General features: G+C 35.8%; 1 protein-coding gene and 1 long non-coding RNA gene across 2 annotated transcripts; both read left to right on the plus strand.

Moving 5' to 3' along the window:
* Positions 1-2,633: 2,633 nt before the first annotated feature.
* Positions 2,634-3,390, plus strand: LOC145951737 (uncharacterized). The gene is made up of 2 exons (XR_014429630.1): positions 2,634-3,113; positions 3,202-3,390. It is a non-coding gene; the product is annotated as an uncharacterized LOC145951737 (long non-coding RNA).
* An 11,088-nt stretch (positions 3,391-14,478) lies between these two features.
* Positions 14,479-16,025, plus strand: LOC109801125 (stearoyl-[acyl-carrier-protein] 9-desaturase 6, chloroplastic). Its single transcript, XM_020362124.3, has 2 exons — positions 14,479-15,141; positions 15,270-16,025. The coding sequence occupies exons 1-2, from the start codon at positions 14,596-14,598 to the stop codon at positions 15,834-15,836; spliced, it is 1,113 nt and encodes a 370-aa protein (XP_020217713.2). The 5' UTR covers positions 14,479-14,595; the 3' UTR covers positions 15,837-16,025.
* Positions 16,026-19,613: the final 3,588 nt, after the last annotated feature.

Consider the following 19,613-nt stretch of genomic DNA (forward strand, 5'->3'; position numbering starts at 1 on the left):
TTTAAAGTTGTTTTATGATGCTACTATTCGTATCTCTGGTTCATCTTATGTGACTAGCAATATGTACATGTTTGAGGCCTCCGGGATTGGAATATAGATTAAGCAAATGTGTGCTTCCAAGGATGTGATTATAAGTATGATGGCTGAAAACATGAAAAAGAAATATGACAAATATTGGGACAATCCTGATCGACTGAACATGTTATTATTGATTGCTCTTGTGTTGCATCCAAGATATAAGTTAAAATTCATGCATTGGTTGATTAATCAAAGTTTTGATGGTGTTGTGGCATCTAATTTGAAAAACAAAGTGGAATCAAGTATAAGATTACTTTTTGAAGAGTATAATGTTGGGAGAATTGAGTTTGAAGCTAACTCATAGGAAGCTCGACTTAATGAAGAAGCAAGTGACGATCCTTATGGCTACAACCAGTTTTTCAAATCAACTGGATCTCATAAATCTGAATTAAGTAAATACTTAGAGGAAGCCTTAGAAGAGATTCAAGGAGATTTGGATGTTTTAAATTGGTGGAAGCTAAATTCGGGTCGATTTCCAATTCTTTCAAACATGGCAAGAGATTTGCTTGCTATACCTGTTTCTACTGTGGCTTCTGAATCTGCTTTTAGTACCGGAGGAAGAGTTCTTGATGCATATCGTAGTTCTCTTACACCACAAATGGTGGAAGCACTTATTTGCACGCAAGATTGGCTCAAAGGGACACTTCCACCATTGTCCTTGAATGAAATAGAGGATTTTGTGGAGCTCGAGAAATTTGAACAAGGTAATAATTTTTTTTAATTGCCTTGCACTATTATTTTATTATCTACTTAATATAACATGACTAGCTACTAATTGAATATTTTTCTTTATGTTGCAGATATTGTCCCCTCACAAGACGGTGCTTATTCAGCCTCCTCCGTTACACTTGATGATGATTAGAGAAATACTTACATTATAGTTTACATTTGTGTTCATGTCTATGCGTCTGTGTGTGAGAGAGATTAACAGGATATTTGTTTTTTGTTGCTTCTGTTGTGTTCTATTTCATTAACCTATCGAATAAAGCATGAAGTATTATTATGGATTCTAGTGCAGTTGGATTCTTAATTTTGTCCTAATTATGAGATTTGCTTACAATATTCATAATGTAGATTGTGAATTTCAATGTTAAAAGGTACAGATCACTTTTAGATGAGCATTATGGACAAGGTGACTAGTGTAGGAGGGAAATATAATAATCGTTTATTAACTTTGTTCTAGGTAATTTGTTAACTAGTGTTGCTGCTGCTGCTGTGGGAAGTGGGTTGGTGAGCATTGTGGACAAGGTGACTAGTGTAGGAGGGAAAGATAGTTGTTTTTCAACTAACATTAACAGGGGCCATCTGAATTATTATTATGCACTACTCACTTTCTTAGGTATAATTAACTTCCTTTACTTTCTTGTTCTTTGTTGGGCTTATGGTCTTGCTCCGGGACAATAACTTGAAGATTTAGCAAGCCAGGAAGAAGACCAATTTCATTAAACCAAAACCAAAACCTACTGGTTGGAGCTGATAATAGCAATAGTACAATATTCTTTTTAAACGACAACCTTTGAACTTGTTGTAGAAAGTTAATCATATGTCAAGTCTGTGGCTTTAGCTTAAACACTAATTATTTGTAATTGCTTTAGCTGGCGTTTGCTAGAGTCATCATCCATGACTTGGTTTTGTGTACTCCTTCAAAAAGAGTCTAATTGTGTTTCAATACTTTGTTTTCCCAGTGAATTATGTCATAGTTGATGAATTATGTCAGTGTTGCTTCCAACTAAGTGGATTAGATAACCTTCAAGACTGGTTGTAATTTTGTAAATTTTTACAAACATATTATGCAGGCTAAGTGGATACCCTGAAATTAGATTTATTTTTTTTCTTCATCATTTGTGTGTAGACTACAAGGATTTGGATTTAAGAGAGGTTGGGGTGATACAGCAGAGAGGGTGTCAGAAATGGTGCATCTTCTATTAGACATCCTTCAAGCTCCTGATCCAAACACCTTAGAGACATTTCTAGGAAGAATTCATATGGTGTTCAGTGTCGTAGTTGTATCACCACATGGTTACTTTGGCCAAGCAAATATTCTGGGTTTGCCTGATACTGGTGGGCAAGTATTGTTTCATAAGTTTTATGAATTCTACATGACATTAAGTACAACTAAAATCAAACAATTGGTTATTGTGCTTATGATGTTGACATGTTATAATACTCTATAAAGAACTATATTTCCTTGTGCTTAATGTCACTCATGATGGACAAACTATATATATACTTGATCAAGTGCGTGCCTTGGAAAATGAGATGGTTGACAAAATTCAAAAACAAGGACTTGATGTGTCTCCGAAAATTCTGATCGTATGTGATTCCAAAGTCCTCTGGCACTTCTAGGTATGGCAAAAGAAATATTTGTATCACATTTTAGTGAAACACTTGTGGTGCTTCCAAGTTACAAGATTGATACCAGAGGCAAAAGGGACAACATGCAATCAGAGACTGGAAAGAGTTAGTGGAACTGAGCACACATATATATTGCGAGTAACTTTCAGAACTAAGAATGGAATTTTGAGAAAATGGATTTCAAAGTTTGATATGTGGCCTTATTTAGAGACATTTGCTGAGGTAAGTATCAACTGATGCATAATCTTTTGTCTTGTCTGCATAGTTTAATGTCATTTCTGGGTTTTGGAACATGATTGTCTCTTACTCTATATAAAGGATGCATCACACGAAATTGCAGTCGAGTTACAAGGAATTCCTGATTTGATAATAGGAAATTACAGTAATGGAAATCTTGTGGCAACCTTGTTATCTTATAAGCTAGGAATCAATGTTCAAAAGATTCATTTCAGTTTAAGACAAATGTCACATTAGATTTTACATAATCATGTGATTTTTTTGTATGTTGACCTAATTTGGATCTTCCTGCCACAATCAAACAATTTCTCTTTGTCTCTTACTCTATCCTCCAAAACATACAGGCATGCACAGAGCATAAGAAAATTGCATCTGTTTTGTGCCTGACAACTGTTAAGAATGAAGATAAATTGGAGTTCAGCAGAGTCTTGGAGGCTATCAAGGTGGCATTGATTGAGATTTTTGGTTTATTTTTTGTTGTTAACGTTGTGGCCAATTATTAATTGTGTTGTGTGATTGATTTCCTTTCAGGCTAACTTCAATGACAAATATTTGCCAAGGAAGCTGCTCAGAGGATGTCTTAGGAGAAGTTTCTTACATTTTGTTGCTTTGCGAATTCTCTTTTGTGTGTTTTGTTTATTAGTGTTACTCTATTTTACTTATTGTCTCCATAAAAACATTTGTTATTCACATGAGCTAGAGTATTTCATTATGATCCTCTGGCAGACCTATATATTTCTTTGGCCCCATATATTTCTTAAAACATATTAACAATTTATTTAAAATTGGTTTATTTCTTAAAACCAATTTAAAACTGGTTTATTTCTTAACATCAGTTCAAAAACTGGTTTGATTATGAAACTGGTTTTAAACCGATTATAATCTTGTTTATTAAAGTAATTCAGTTTTAAACTGGTTTGCTAAAGTGGTTCACATAATTTATAAACCATTTTATTTTATTAAAATGGTGTGGTGCAGTTTGGTGCGATTTTTTTAAAAAACCAAACTATGCACACCCCTACCTTTAATGGTGTCGAAGTGTATCACATGTGGTATTGTGATTGTAAAGCTTATGACATTAAAGATCACTGAAAAATCTCAATCAAGTTTATTGGAGACTAGATGTAGATTATAAGTGGATGTGGCTGAACCAATATAATATTGTTGTGTATTTTTTTCTATCCCTGCACTTATCTTTACATTCTTGCAAATCCGATTATATGTTTAATGTTGTATGATATGAAACATGAACATTGCATATAAAACTAATTCAATTTGCATGTAATCTCAACATCATATCCTATACACAACTATATATCAATATACTTCTTTGAAAAGTTTTATAAAAGATTTTTTCAAAACCAAAAAGATTCAAAAAGAAATTTTAATAACCAATTCACCCCCCTCCCCTCTTGTTTAACCAATCTTTTCTAGCAGGGCGCTCCCTAAAGAAAAGACTAGAGCCGTCAAAGTGGGCCAGAACCCGTGGGCCAACCCGGCCCACCTTGAAAACGGGCCGGGCCGGGCCAAAAAAAATTAAAGTTTTGTAGTAGGTGGGTAAATCTCAACCTGGGCCACTTTGACCCAGCCCACCCGAGCTAAACCCGTGGTGGGCCGGGTAGCCCACCAACCCACCATTTTTTTTTTTGCAATAAAAATTAAAGTATAATTTGTAGTTAATTTTGTATGATAGGATATTGAAAATTTTTATTTTAGACTTTTATCATGATTTGTATTTAATTTTGTATGATAAATTATGATTTATGACTATTATTTATGCTAATTTTATGACTATTATGTTAATTTATAATTAATTTAAAATTTTGAATTTTGTTGATAATTTTTTTTAATTTTTGGTGGGCTGGTGGGCTGGCCCGTATAACCCACCAACCCGTGGTGGGCCGGGCCGGGCCAAATTTTTTTTGAGAAAATTAAAAGTGGGCCGAGTTAGGTTGGCTCGTTTTTAAAGTGGGTCAAGGTGGGCCGGCCCACATGGGCCGGGTTGGCCCGTTTTGACAGCTCTAGAAAAGACTAGGGCCCTTATAGAAATATTTTGGATTGTAGGTTGGACGGTTGCTCACTAATACGTTATGTAATATCGACCTACCCTGGGCATTAATGAAGAACTATCCATCTTGGTCCTAAATTGGCTTCCTTACAGGAATCCATGACTAGACTTTCTTGTAGTAGTTTAGGCAATGATGCATGGGATTTTGTAGGGTATAATGTCTAGGGCACATAACCTCATACAACTTATAGAGGATGCTAACAATGGTTTCGATGACATAGGGCTTTGGTTTCTTTTGTTTCCCTATGTGGATGGGGTATTTTGGATGAGGATTTGTATTGACTTTTATGCAACCATTTGTTGGAGAAAGTGAGGGCTCCTTCTTGACATGTTTCCGTACATGTGTTTTCCTAGTGGACACAAGTGCTCATGTTTATGCTTCTACCTCAGTAATAGCAACAAAAACTTGTTCTTGAGCCTTCTCAACTCCTTCCTAGAGTACCTCCTCACTAGGGTTTTTTGTAAGAGTAAATGCAAAACTCATTCTCTTAACGTTGTTCATGCCAAAGTCCATCAACAAAGGCATTTGTTGTTGCCCTTGTCCATGATGGCATTCTACTCTTGTGGCTTCAAGCACCAAAAGGCTTGGTATATTTTTTGGTCCCACATAATCTTGTTTAGAAGAGCCATATTAATGATAGACTCTCATTGGTTCTTCATGGAATGGCACTAGTAATGAATAATGAGGTCTGACAAGTTGAATGGCTTGTTAGTAATAAGGTGAAATAAGACTGATAGTTAGAGACATTATCCTTAGACTTGGCCTTATGTTAAAAAGTCCTTACCAACTTGATGAGTTTGGTTTATACTAGCTCCCCTTGGGCATCAAGACACATCAAGGATGAGATGATGATGTCCTAACCCCAATTTTTTTTGTAATCAACCCTCCTTCTAGTGTGTATCTTTTTCTCTAATGCACCTTAAAATCCCTTATAAAATGATGTTTAATTTCATTATGTTTAACCTTGAAATGCATTATGGGATTTTTGGAAAAACTTATAGGTGTAGTATTATAAAAAAATATATAAGAATATTACTCTCGTAACTATTGTAATCTTCAAGTTAACTATTGTAATCTTCAAGTTAATGTTTGATCCATAACCACTATGAGCAACAAGATGCTCCTGAAATGTATTCAACTTCACATGTTGAAAATGCAGTCAACCCTTGATTTTTGTTGATCCAAGAGACTAAGTTTTGTCCGATGAAGTGAGAACCTCCAATGATACTTTTCAATTTAATGTGATCTTCAAAGGAGTCAACATCACAATAACCACTAAATTGTAATCTCCACTTCTTTCAAAGAAAAGAACAAAATTGAAGTAAATATTAGTATAGAAGAAGAGAGTATAGTTTGATCTAATAATAATGACTAATGCTTGGTAGTTTTGGCTTCTAATAAAAAGTATTTTTATTCGGCGAATAATATTTATATTTGGAAAATTTAAACACGAGTGATATATAAAAAAAAAAAAATCAATTAGAAAACAGAAATATAATTGATGTTGTGCGCTTGTAGACGTTGAAGGAAAGCAAGGGAGTGTCCCCCGTGAATTAATTGATGATTGGAGAGTGAAGGACGCCTCTTGTCGACGATTCGGAGTCTTGTTTACAAATACGCTGTCCTCTTGGAAAACTCGCAACCTATTTAGGCCCATTTGTACAAGTGTGGTAATTGCCCGCGTGACAAGGACGAACGGACAGAAAATTGCCCAGTCTTTTTATAAATATATAAAAGTTGGATTTTAGTTTCTTATTTTTAAAATGTTAGACTTTTCTTCTTCTCTTTTTTAAAATTGGCAAACTTGTATCTCCATCATTAATTCAATTTTCAATTTAACAATGATGCCCAATTAATAAACACCACTATTTTTTATCCTTTAAGTTAGCATATGTGTATGACTTGTAATTACCATTAAATTAGATTAATAAAATTTGTGTCAAAAATAAAATTTGATAAGTTTTAAAAAAGGGAAGGCCAAAAATAGGAAACTAGAAACGCATATTTAAATATTTAGTGACAAAAAAATGTTTAACCCAAAAAATAAATATCATTTTAACTTACTCCTAATAACATTTTTAATATATAATTGGTGTGTTATATCATTTTAAGAAAGAAAAAAAAGGAGTTAATAATAAAGTTGATTTTAAAAGTTATTAATTTTATTTATTTATTATTTTTTCTTAGTCTTCGTCAACGATTGTAAGACAATTTATTGTGGATCCGAAAGAGAAATATATTGGAGTTTTTCTCTTTTTCTTTTAGTGTCTTTTGTTTTTAAAACATTAAAAAGGTTAATTGTGGATCCGAAAGAGAAATATATTGCGAGTTAAATGTTAAAAAGGTTTTGCAATATTTTATAAAATAAATAAAACGTTGTTGTTAACATGTGGTATGATATCGAGTCCATATGTATTGCGAGTTAAATGTTAAAAAGGTTTTGCAATATTTTATAAACTAAATAAAACGTTGTTGTTAACATGTGGTATGATATCGAGTCCGTATGTATTGCCAGTTAAATGTTAAAAAGGTTTTGCAATATTTTATAAACTAAATAAAACGTTGTTGTTAACATGTGGGACGACGGTTTTTAACATGAAGTAGTAAAAAATGTGCCTTATGAATGAGACACTAAAATGATCAGGAATAATAAGTTTTTAATCGGAAAAATATAAAAAAAATTACAAAAATATTTGAGAGCTAAGGTGACATCGTCGCCGTTACGTGTGTGGCCACGGTGACAAGGCACCGTCACTATCCAATGAAGAGGAATCGTCCAAAACCCTCACCGTTCGAGGGATCGATTGCGTTGCCATGGAACAAATCTTGTTCTCTCCGATTAGCCATAGCCACGGTGACGCCACTACGCGTGCAGCCATGGTGACGATGCTGCTGCACGTGCGGCCACGGTGGTTCGATTGGGTTCGACGGGGATGAGTTGAGAAAACTAATTACCAGTTATGTGGGTTGCCTTACCGGTTAAGAAAACAATCTCATACGTTAATTTTTTTTATTAATATATCCAATGACTAAAACTAATGATTCGTTCATGAGGGACATTTTTTACTACTTCATGTTAGAATCCATTTAACATGTGGTAATTAGTTCAGAGAATATATATCTGATTTTATTTTAATAAGATTATATCTTTTGTCTTGCATTTGAAAAGGACATCCATTTGAAAAGTTAATATCATGATATTGTTAATGTTCTCAACTTGAATAGGATCACTTTCCGTGAAAACTATATGTGACAGACTAAAAAATATTATAAAATTGTTATCAATTTTATACGAGTGCTTATAACATAAAGTAGTTGAGCACATGCCTCATCCATGAGGCAGTAAAATGATTGGTTGTAAAATAGTTCTTATATTATATGCAAGGGCACAGTGGAGGCGTAGTGGCGGCGGAGGCACGGTGGTAGCGGAGGTGCCGTCTCCTTCCATGGTGGTGGTAGCGGAGGCGTGACCTCCTTCGCACGATGGCAACGTAGGCGCAATCTTCTTCAGGCAGTGGCAGTGAAAGCACAACCTCATTCGCGTGGTTGCAGCGGAGCCGTGGGCTCCTTCAAACAATGGCAGCGAAAGCGCAACTTTGTTCACGCAGTGGCAGCAGAGGTGCCGTCTCCTTCCATGGTGGTGGCAACGGAGGCATGACCTTCTTCGTGCCTAGCTCGCCCTCGACGGCCTCACCGTTGCACTCACCGCCGTCGTCTTCCTCGTCCTCACCACCGGCACCGTCTTCACTCTTCTCTACAACATTGCCACTGCCCTCCTCTTCGACCTCCCCATGCCCGTCCAGTCCATGAAGTCCATTGTCGTCGTTGCCATCTCCGCCTCCCCACCCCTCACCATCCCCCAAATCTCCACTGCGGGCCTCTCCGTCGCCGCCGTCCTCCTCCTCCTCGGCACCATCAGCCTCACCGCTACCTCCCCCTCCCCGTCATCTGCATCGTTCAACTCTCTCAGGACCTCTCATTTGCCTTCTCCACCGTCAACTACATCCGCTACGACCAAAACCTAGCCACCTCCAAATCCGGCCCTCCCCGCCCTTGGCTCGCCCTCGATAGCCTTGTCGTCGCACTCACTGTCGTCGTCTTCCTCATCCTCACCACCGACACCGACGACCGCCCCCCCACCCTCACCACCACACAAAAACCAAAACAGGGACTAATATGCAAAATACAAAAATTTTCGTTTCCAAGTTACAAGTAACAAATCTGAACCGTCGATTATTATATTATTAAATCTAATGGTTAAAAATAGTGTTTCATCCATGTATCACATTTCATACTACTTCATGTTAGAATTTTTTTTCCCGATTTTATACCATTTAAAAGTTTTTTTGTATACATATATTATTTGAAAAGTTACCAATATATTTTATAAATAAATGACGATGAATTAATTAATTGTTAAAAAAAAGCATACAAGAATGTTTGTAAATATATCCTGAGATGTTCAATGGTTGAAACTTGAAACTATATATAAAATGTTTGTAAATATTCAAATTAATTCATGCATGACACAGGACAGTCATATTAATTTTTTAGTAATAGAAATTATAATTATAGTCCCTAAAACTGCATTTAATTAGGACATTACTCTCTGAATAATTTTTTACTGGACATATCACTAGTACTGATTATACATATCACGTCGGTCATTTTAGGGGGTTTTATGTCGGAACAAGATGCGATGTAGAAGCGGGAGACGTAAATTTACATCGGGGCACGAAAATCGACGTAAATTTACGTCGGAGATTACAAGATCCGACGTAAAAAGTTGCAAAAAATTTATAAAAAAGAAAAAGAAAAACGACTGCAGGCAGAACAGGCCGTTCTGCTTGGAGAACGGCCCGTTCTCCGTGCAGAACGGCCCGTTCTGGAACCCAGACTTGGCTTTTCTTCTCGCTTTTCTTCTCGCTTTTCCTCCTCCTTATTTCCAGCATCTAAAATAACAAACAGAAAAATGAGAAGAAGTAATAAAAACCACACCTCTTGAAGACGTAGCATCTAGATCAACTATCAAGGCACAAAAAGTAATGAAAACAAAAAAAGTAAGTCTAAAAAATTAGAAGGCAGAGGGACGAAGGTAAGCAAGAAGAAGGAAATATGAAAGAACCCTTCACATACTGGAATCGTGGTAGCAAGAAGAAGCGTAGAAGGAAAGCGTAGAAGTAAAGAGAGGGACGAAGGGAGAAGTAGTAAGAAGGAGGTCGGAAACCCTAACCACTAACCCAACGAGCTCTGGAATCGTGAGTTATATGGAGAAATTTACGTCGAACAAGGGTGTTCCGACGTAAATTAGCCAATCTACGTCGGCTACAAAATAGTCCAACGTAAATTGTCTAATTTACGTCGAACTCTCATATGTCCGACGTAAATTTCCCCTCTATATTTACGGAACTGCCACCGCGTTTTTACAACGTCGGCTGTTCCAGTTTCCGACGTAAATGAGGAGACGTAGTAGCCCCTTTTTGCACTAGTGTATTAATTTTTTTAAAAATGTGACATCAATATAAATCTAACCGTACAAAATATTAATCAAGAACATATTTTTAATCATTCAAAAATAAAAGAAAAAGAATACTAAGATCTAATATTACAAATGCCCCCACAAAAACGTGTCTAACACGCGGAGGACAAGCGTCCCAAACTGTCATTGGGCAATCGGGACTACCACTCCATGTTGATTAATAACTTAATAGAGTGTTTTGGTTGAAAAAATTTAGAAATTTATAGAATATGAAATTTTAAGAATTTAAATTACTTTTATTTTAATTTTTATTATTTTTCAAATTTTTTGTTTGGAAAAAATTAGTTTACATTTGTTCAATTTTATATTTTCAATTTTGATACGACAATTTAAAATTTCTACCACAAGTAAAATTGACTTTAAACAAATATATATATATATATATATATATATATATATATTAAACTTTTAAGATTAAATTTTATAAAATTTAATATTAAATAATGTTTAATAAATTTAAAAAATGATTTTGAATATTGAATAATTTAAAAAATATATTGTTATTATGTTGACTTTGAAAGAGAAGACCGGGATGTAGGAGAAAAAAGAGAGAGAAAAATTTTAATTTTTTTATTTTTTGGAAGAATTTAAAATTTTACAATTTTAAGGAATTTCAATTTTTTTTTAAATTTTCCATTCAAACATAGTATTTCATCCTAAAGCATTTAAGATTTCAAAATAAATAAATAAATTACTCCATTAAAATCTCTCATCTAAACACACTTTAAGTGTAACTTTTATCATTGAAATAAACCGTTACAAAAATAATTTTAAAAGGAAAAATAAAAAATAATAAAATGAATTTTTTTGAAGTTAAAATTATTTTATGTATCATAAGTTAATTTATAGAAATTCTATTACATCACTTTTTTCAAAAATTTATTTTTAATTTACACATAAACTACTTTTTTAATTTACCAAAAAGTTGTTAGTTGAAATACTTCGGCACTTATATCTATAGTTTTAAAAACTGGGCCGGTCATCAAATCAGTTAGGGTACTGGGTCAATGGGTCAAAGGTCAAACCAGTGGGTCACTAATTGAACCGCATAACTTGGTTTTTATTAATTTTTTTAAAAAATATGCATGTTAAATATATTTTATACTTATAAATTTCAATAAATTCATATCCTATTTTAAATTTTAATTTTCATCTTATTTAAAATTATCTTTATTTTTATTTTGTATAAAGAAATACATAAAAAAAAATTACATGTTAAATTGTATTAATACAAATTAAAAATATAAATAATATGTACATATATAATATACTTGCAATTGATATCACAAAATAATCTATGTAATATCTATATAGATATTATATTATTAAATATATAATTTAAAATTAATAAAATACTATAAAAGTTATTTAATTAAGTTGCATATATTACAAACAAATACATTAGAACAAGTAGTCATTCTTATGTTTAATAAGACTTTTTGCACTTCTATTAAAAGATTCAATTCTTATTGCTATTTTTGTGGTTTGTGGTCCCTTAAAAAAAATATAAAAAAAATTTGTGGTTGAACTGGTTTGACCCACCGGTTCATTGGTCGAACCGGAAAATTGACCAGTTCAATCTGGTTGAAACGGGTCGAATGCATAACTGATCCAACTTAAGATTCGGACCGGCTGGACCACCAGTCCCGATTCAACCGATCTGACCAGCCGGTCCGATCCGGTTTTTAAAACATTGCTTATATCTCTTAACTAACGAGTGAGCTTCGAACCTCAACTTAGACATGAAATCGCAATTGTAGATACCACTATCTTGGCTAAACGACCATTGTGGTGCAGTTTTACAAACTATATATCAAAATGGGGTTGTTTTGAAACATATTACACCTTTGGGGCTGTTTTCTTGGGTGTCGCTATGGGCCACAACGACACCCATGACACGTGGAAATTTTTTTTTTTTTGGTCTAGGATGGGCTGGAATGAGCCACAACAGTGTCGCTATAGGCTGGGCCAACACAGTTGATGGACTAACAAAAATGATGTAGCCCATAGCGACACCCTCTAAGAAAAAAAAAAGAAAAAAAAGAAAATAATAGAAATGTAAAATAAAAATAATAAACTGAGTTATTTATTATATATTTATAAAAATAAAATTAAGTTTTTTAAAAATGTAATTTTTAAGAGAGGCGCTATAGCCCATAGCGACACTGTGTCGCTATGGGCCATAGCGCCTTACATTTTCAGAATTTATATATGATTTTTTTAATATAATATAATTAAATTTTAAAATAAACTGGGCCACAAAAATGTAATTAAACGTAATATATTTTTTTCCCTTTAAAAAACGTAATTAAACGAAAAATACGTAATTAAAAAAAATGAAAAAAAAATAAAAGCAGTGTCGCTATGGACACTGCCAGTTGTTTATATATATATATATATATATATATATATATATATATATATATATATATATATATTTTCTTTTGAATTTTTTTATTTTATATTTTTTTTCCTTTAAATATTTATATTACGAATTAAATATGTATTTAAATATTTAATAATTTCTTTATATATTAATTAAAAAATATTAAACGAAAAATGCATAATTAAAAAAATTAAAAAAAAAATTAAAAACAGTGTCACTATGGATACTACCAGTTGTTTATATATATTTTTTTCTTCTTTTAAATTTGTTTATTTTATATATTTTTTTCCTTTAAATATTTATATTACGAATTAAATATGTATTTAAATATTTAATAATTTCTTTATATGTTAATTAAAAAATATTAAACGAAAAATGCATAATTAAAAAAAATATTAAAAATGATTATTTGTGTAGTTTTAATTAAATTTTTAGTTTAAGTTTATTAAGATTTTTTTTTATGTTAATTTAAAAAATAACTGACAAAAAAAATAAGTATTTAAAATAAAATAAAAATATGAAAATAAGTATTGAAAATAAAATGAAAATAAATGCTGATAGATTTACTGGATAAAAAAATTTAACGTTTCAATTCATTCTAATTAGACTATTTCAATTCATTTGTTGTTAATAAATGCTGGTTGGTTCGCTTAATTACCAGAGACACGTTGCAGTTCTTTAAATCACACATCAGGGATTGTGGAGGCTCCTCACGAGGCGCTATGGCCTGTAGCGCCGAAAATTCGCTATAGGCCATAGCGACTTATTTATGTTTTTTTTTTTCCTTTTTTTTTCAAATTTTATATTATTAATTTATTTAAAATATTAATTTTATATTTCTGTTATTATAAAAATTTATTTAATTTTAATAAATTATTTATTTTATTTTCTTTTTTTCTTATTTATATTATTAACTTTTTTCAAATTTTATTTTTAAATTTTTGTTTTATTCCATTTTATTTTTAAATATTTTTTTTCCTTTTAATTATTTTTTCCTTTTAATAAAGAAAATACAGAAAAGATAAATATATAAATATAAATTTATATAAAAATTCATAAAATAAATTAAAAAATGGAAAAAATAAATTAAGTAAATAATTAAAAGTGGTGCTATGGCCTATAGCGACACAGTGTTGTTATAGGCCATAGCGCCACTTTCACAAATTTGTATTTTTTTTAAAAAAAAACTATTTACTTATTTTTTTTAATATTTTTTTTAATATTAAAAATGGGGCGCTGTAGGCTATAGCGACTTCATTGAAGCCGTTTTGTGTCGCTATAGCCCATAGCAACATTATCAATATGGCTTTCATGACTTTCCTAAAGTTTAAAAATTCCACGTGTCACGAGTGTCGCTATGACCCATAGCGACACCATTATAAACAGCCCCAAAGGTGTAATTAGTTACAAAACAGCCCCATTTATGTAAAATGTTTTAAAAAAAGCTGCACAATGGTCAAAAAGCCCACTATCTTTATAGGAACTAATCTAGTGAGAAGAAGTTATATCTCTTCTTTAAAAAAAAAAAACTAGTTTATAATTTATGAAAAAAATAATTTCTTTTTTATTTTTTTCATAAATATTTATGCATGAAATTAAAAATTTATATATAAACAAATTTATATTATTCATAACTAAATTTAACTATTTACTCAAATGTTATCACAAAGTTATGATAAGTTTTAATAAAACCTAGAACAATTACTAAATTAAAATTTCGTTGAATAATTTTTAAATAAATGATTGTTTTTAAAACTTACCATTAAAAAGTAGCATAGAATTTTATTTTTATTTTCGGATAAATGATTAAAATTTTTCCAATGCGAAAAAGCTACTAATCACATTCACCAATCACCGGTCACACCACAGATATAATTCTATAAATATCCCCCACATTAGTTACAGTCTTCCATATACTAGCGACGAAAACCATGCACGTACATACTCTTTCCCTTCCATGGGCCCCAAGAAGCCTTCGCCGCGTGTCGTCGCCGAAATGTGCGGTGGCCGTCTCAGGGCCGGAGATGCTGCCAATGCCGCCGGAAAAGTTAGAAGTTTTCAAGTCTCTTGATGGATGGGCCTGGGAGTGTGTGGTGCCAATGCTGAAGCCCGTGGAGCAGTGCTGGCAGCCACAGAGCCTGGTCCCTGACTCCTCATTGCCGCACGAAGAGTTCATGGAAGAGGTTAAGGCTCTTCGCCAACGGGCCAAGGAGCTACCCGACGACTACTTGGTGGTCTTGGTGGGTGACATGGTCACCGAAGAAGCTCTTCCCACTTACCAGACCATATTGACCACCATGGAAGGGGTTCAAGATGAGCCCGGAAGGAGCCCAAACCCATGGGCCACGTGGATCCGAGGCTGGACTGCCGAAGAAAACAGACACGGGGATTTGCTCAGAACTTATTTGTATCTCTCTGGTCGCGTTCACATGAACATGATCGATAAGACTATTCATTATCTCATTTCTGCTGGCATGGTCAGTTTCCAACTCTTTTTATTTTTTTTAATATATTATTGATGACTACCAAGTTACAAAGAAAATCAAAAATAAATTTGAGGAAAAAAACACAGAAAGGAAGATGAGATTTGATTTGTTTTGTTTAGGAGCATGGTTTCGGGAACAACCCATATTTGGGATTTGTGTACACGTCATTCCAAGAGAGAGCGACGTTCGTGTCACACGGCAACACAGCTCGGCTTGCGAAGGAGGGAGGTGATCCGGTGCTGGCGCGCATATGCGGGACCATTGCGGCCGATGAGAAACGGCACGAGAACGTGTACTCGAGGGTCGTGGAGAAGCTTCTAGAAGTGGACCCCTCGGGTGCAATGGAGGCCATAGCGTATATGATGGAAAAGAAGATCACGATGCCGGCACACCTTATGTACGATGGGGAGGACCCCAGGCTATTCGAGCACTTTTCTGCGGTGGCTCAACGTACGGGCGTGTACACCGCTAATGACTATGCTGACATCTTGGAGTTTCTGATCGGACAGTGGAGATTGGAGAAGCTGGGAGGTTTGACGGCTGAGGGAAAGAGGGCGCAGGATTATGTGTGTGGGTTAGCACCCAGGATTAGGAAGTTGCAAGAGCGAGCTGATGAGAGGGCGCGTAAGATGAAGCCTCGTGCCGTCAAGTTCAGCTGGATCTTCAATAAAGAACTGCTTTTGTGATTCTGAGATTGTTAGATTATGTGAAATTATGATGCAAATTCTATAAAAGAAAACATAAAATAAGATGTATAAGAAAGAAAAAGAAAATTTTAGAAACATAAGAAAAGTTGTATAAGTCTCTAGAAAAATCTAAAAGAGTGTAGAGACTTTAAAAGTTTAGAAAATTGTAGATATTTTCATCATCATCTAGAGATGGAACATCATGCCTATAAATAGTCAAATTGGGATTTCATTGTAACAAGATCAACAACAATTACCACAATTACTACTACTCTCTAAATACAAATAAGTTTCTATTATTCTTCCAATTATTCCTTTGACAACTATCATATATTAACAGATTCAAATGCATGCATCTGCTTTTGTCAATTTCGGTTGAGATTAATTGTGAGATAGGTTTAATTGTTGGTGTGTGATGTATGTCTTCACTGATCATGAGGGTATTGTTAATTTGAAATTTATAATGATATTGTGTTTTTAATTTGCTGTAATTGGATGAAACATTTTAAAATGTCGAATATTTGTTTATTCACCGACAAAATCCTTTGGTAGGTTGGAAGCCAAGCACGTACCACAAATAGTTGCAGACATGCATGCGTGCTAGACATACTCTGAATGATAATCTTTTGTCCTAGTAGTAATATGGAAGAGGAAACCATGTTATTTTGAGAAAATGTTTTTCTGCAAAATTGGTTTGGAATCAACTTTATTCCACAAGGTAGAAAAGTTTCCTTCTGCAGTATACGCAAAAGTTTTCCCGAATATAATAGGATTGTCTTCGAGAGTTTAGGAGAAAAGAGAGATTTCACTACAACATAAAAATGCCTTTTAATAACACTTAAATAAGATCTTTAATGTGTTATCTATCTCTATGCTGTTAAAAGGAAGTTACCTTTGACAACACAAAATAAGTGTTGTTTTAAGATCCATTATTTAGACATCACTTAGGTAAAAAAAAAAAATGTTGTTTAAAAATATCCTATAATAACACATTTATTACAAGTGTTGCCTAACTAAGTTTTATATAATAACACTTGTTGGCATTTTGGACAAGTTATATATATATATATATATATATATATATATATATATATACCGGAAGGTCCCTATCGGTCACGTTGACCAACACGTGCCGTTCTGTCAGACACCTACGCCATGATGTCGGAAACATCGGTCCAGCCAACGTCCGAGACGAATGTTACTAACGGCTCGGCATAAGACCGAGCCGGAGAGTCCCCCGTAGGGCAAGATAGTCAGACAACTGTTGATCAACCCAATTAATAATAGCGCCCCATCCCTTTACCTATCGGATCGGCGAAATACCGTACCGATAGGTGAAGGACGGCTATTAATTATGGTTAGCAGGTAAGCGCATGGTTAAGTCAGTAAGTAAGTAATTAACATCGTATTACCTAATTTAGTAAACACCTGAAAAGGCCCACAATGCTCAGGCCCACGTCAGGCACTATAAATAGGTCACACATAACGAGGTAGGTCACTGTTTATTTTTACCCTAGATATTCGTGCATATACTGACTTGAGCGTCGGAGTACCCTTTGCAGGTACCTCCCCCATCCCTTGGAGATATCGTTGGAGCTCTTATTCGGTCCCCTTTCACCCAGAAGAAAAGGAGTGTGCCCTCAGACAGGTACATTTTGGCGCCCACCGTGGGGCCAAACCGAGAGCCATTCCGAGATTATTATCGAAAGAATGGTGAAGACGAGAAAGAATAACGTTGAAGAACACCAGTCCGAGGACGAGCATCAGTCAGGGGCCGAGACGACGGAAGAGACAAACTTGAACAGTATGGTGCGACAGATGAAGGAGGAGATGGCCGCTATGAAGCAACAGCGGGAGAGAGATGCGGCCGAAATGGCTGCGCTACGGGCGGAAAATACCGCCCTCAAGAACCAGTACCACGATCCTACATGGAAGCCCTCCGAGACAACCCACACTCAAGGGTCGTTCCATTCGCATGGCCAGCACACCTCGGTCCCTTATACTTCTGTTGCCCCTGCCGCCCACGCCTCGGCCAGTCGACCGATACAGCCCATGCCGGCAGGATCACACCGACATCCCTTTACACCCAATATCATGCAGTCCGTCCTCCTTGACAATTGGAAGTCCTTGTCTCTCGACAAGTACGATGGAACCACCGATCCAGATGAACATGTTGACGTGTTCTTGACTCAGGTCACATTAAGCACCACCGACGACGCCGCCCTGTGCCGAATCTTCCCGACGTCGCTAAAAGGGCGAGCGTTGAGCTGGTTCACTCGGCTCCCGGCCAATTCGATCGACTCATTCGGCACCTTAGCCTCTCAGTTTACCATCCAGTTCGCTACAAGCCGACCACACCAGTTGACTTCTCTATCACTAGTTAGTATCCGCCAGGAGAAAAAGGAGTCTCTCCGGGCGTTCATGAGCCGATTCAACAAAGCGGCGTTAGAGATCAGGGACCTCAACCCAGCCGTCGCCTTACACCATCTAACCACCGCGTTGAAGCCGGGTCCCTTCGCCAACAGTATTTGTAAAAAGCCACCGGCAGACATGGATGACCTTCGGCGCAGGGCCGACAAGTATATGCAGATGGAAGAACTAGCCGAGTTTCGCAACCAGGCCAGAGCAGAAGTGGTGAGCAAGACAGAAAAGCCAATAGAAAACAATTTTCGCGGTCGTCCAAAAGAACTCGTACCCCGCGAGCGGCCACCCCGTGGTCTGAAGTATACACAGTACACACCACTGAACACCAGCCGGTCAGCAGTACTAGAACAAGCATTGGCTTCAGAAGTGCTGACTATCCCGAAGAGAGCATCGACCCCTCCCCGAGCCGACACAACCAAATCCTGCAGATATCACCGCAATCGTGGGCATTCAACTGACGAATGTTCAGCCTTGAAAGACAAAATTGAAGATTTGATCAAGCAAGGACAGTTGCAAGGTTTTGTGAACCGTCCCGACCGGCCCCGATACGGCGAACAATCACAGAGACGTGACCATTCCGAACACTGCAGAGCAGAAACGCGCTCGTATAGAGAGCGCAGTCGGTCACGGGATAGGCATGAAGAACAGCAAGCAACACAGCCACGGCGAGTTATTAACACCATTGCTGGCGGATTTGCTGGCGGGGGCTCATCTTCGTCGGCACAACGAAGACACCTGCGAGCTGTCCGACACGTGCATGTCGTGGAAACAAATCGTTGCCGTTTGCCAACCATTACCTTCATCGAGGCCGACTTCAAGGGAATCGACCCAGATCAGGACGATCCGATGGTGATCAGCGTTGAAATTCACAATTGCATCGTCCGTAAGACATTGGTTGACCAAGGAAGTTCAGCGGACATACTATATTGGAATACGTTCAAGCAGTTGGGAATTCCAGAGTCCGAACTGGTCCCTTACGATGAACCTTTGGTGGGATTCTCTGGTGAACGAGTCAAAACAAAAGGATATATCAAGTTATCAACACGATTTGGGTTCGAAGGGGCGGAATACCGAGACATCTCGGTTAAATACGTGGTCGTTCATGCGAGCACCTCCTATAACATTCTGCTCGGTCGGCCATCCCTGAATCGGCTCGGAGCAATCGTGTCTACTCCTCATTTAGCTATGAAGTTTCCGGCACAGTCAGGACGGGTTATCACGGTACACGCCGATCAAAAAACCGCACGCGAATGCTACTTTGCCAGCTTGCGGCTACCGAAAGTGCAAGACGAAACGATCAAAGAGCCACAGAAAGTCCACTCGGTAACCCAACAGTCCTCCATAGACCTCGAC

The sequence above is a fragment of the Cajanus cajan genome, chromosome 9, assembly GCF_000230855.2.
Source record: "Cajanus cajan strain Asha chromosome 9, NIPB_CcT2T_4, whole genome shotgun sequence".
NCBI classification, from domain to species: domain Eukaryota; kingdom Viridiplantae; phylum Streptophyta; class Magnoliopsida; order Fabales; family Fabaceae; genus Cajanus; species Cajanus cajan.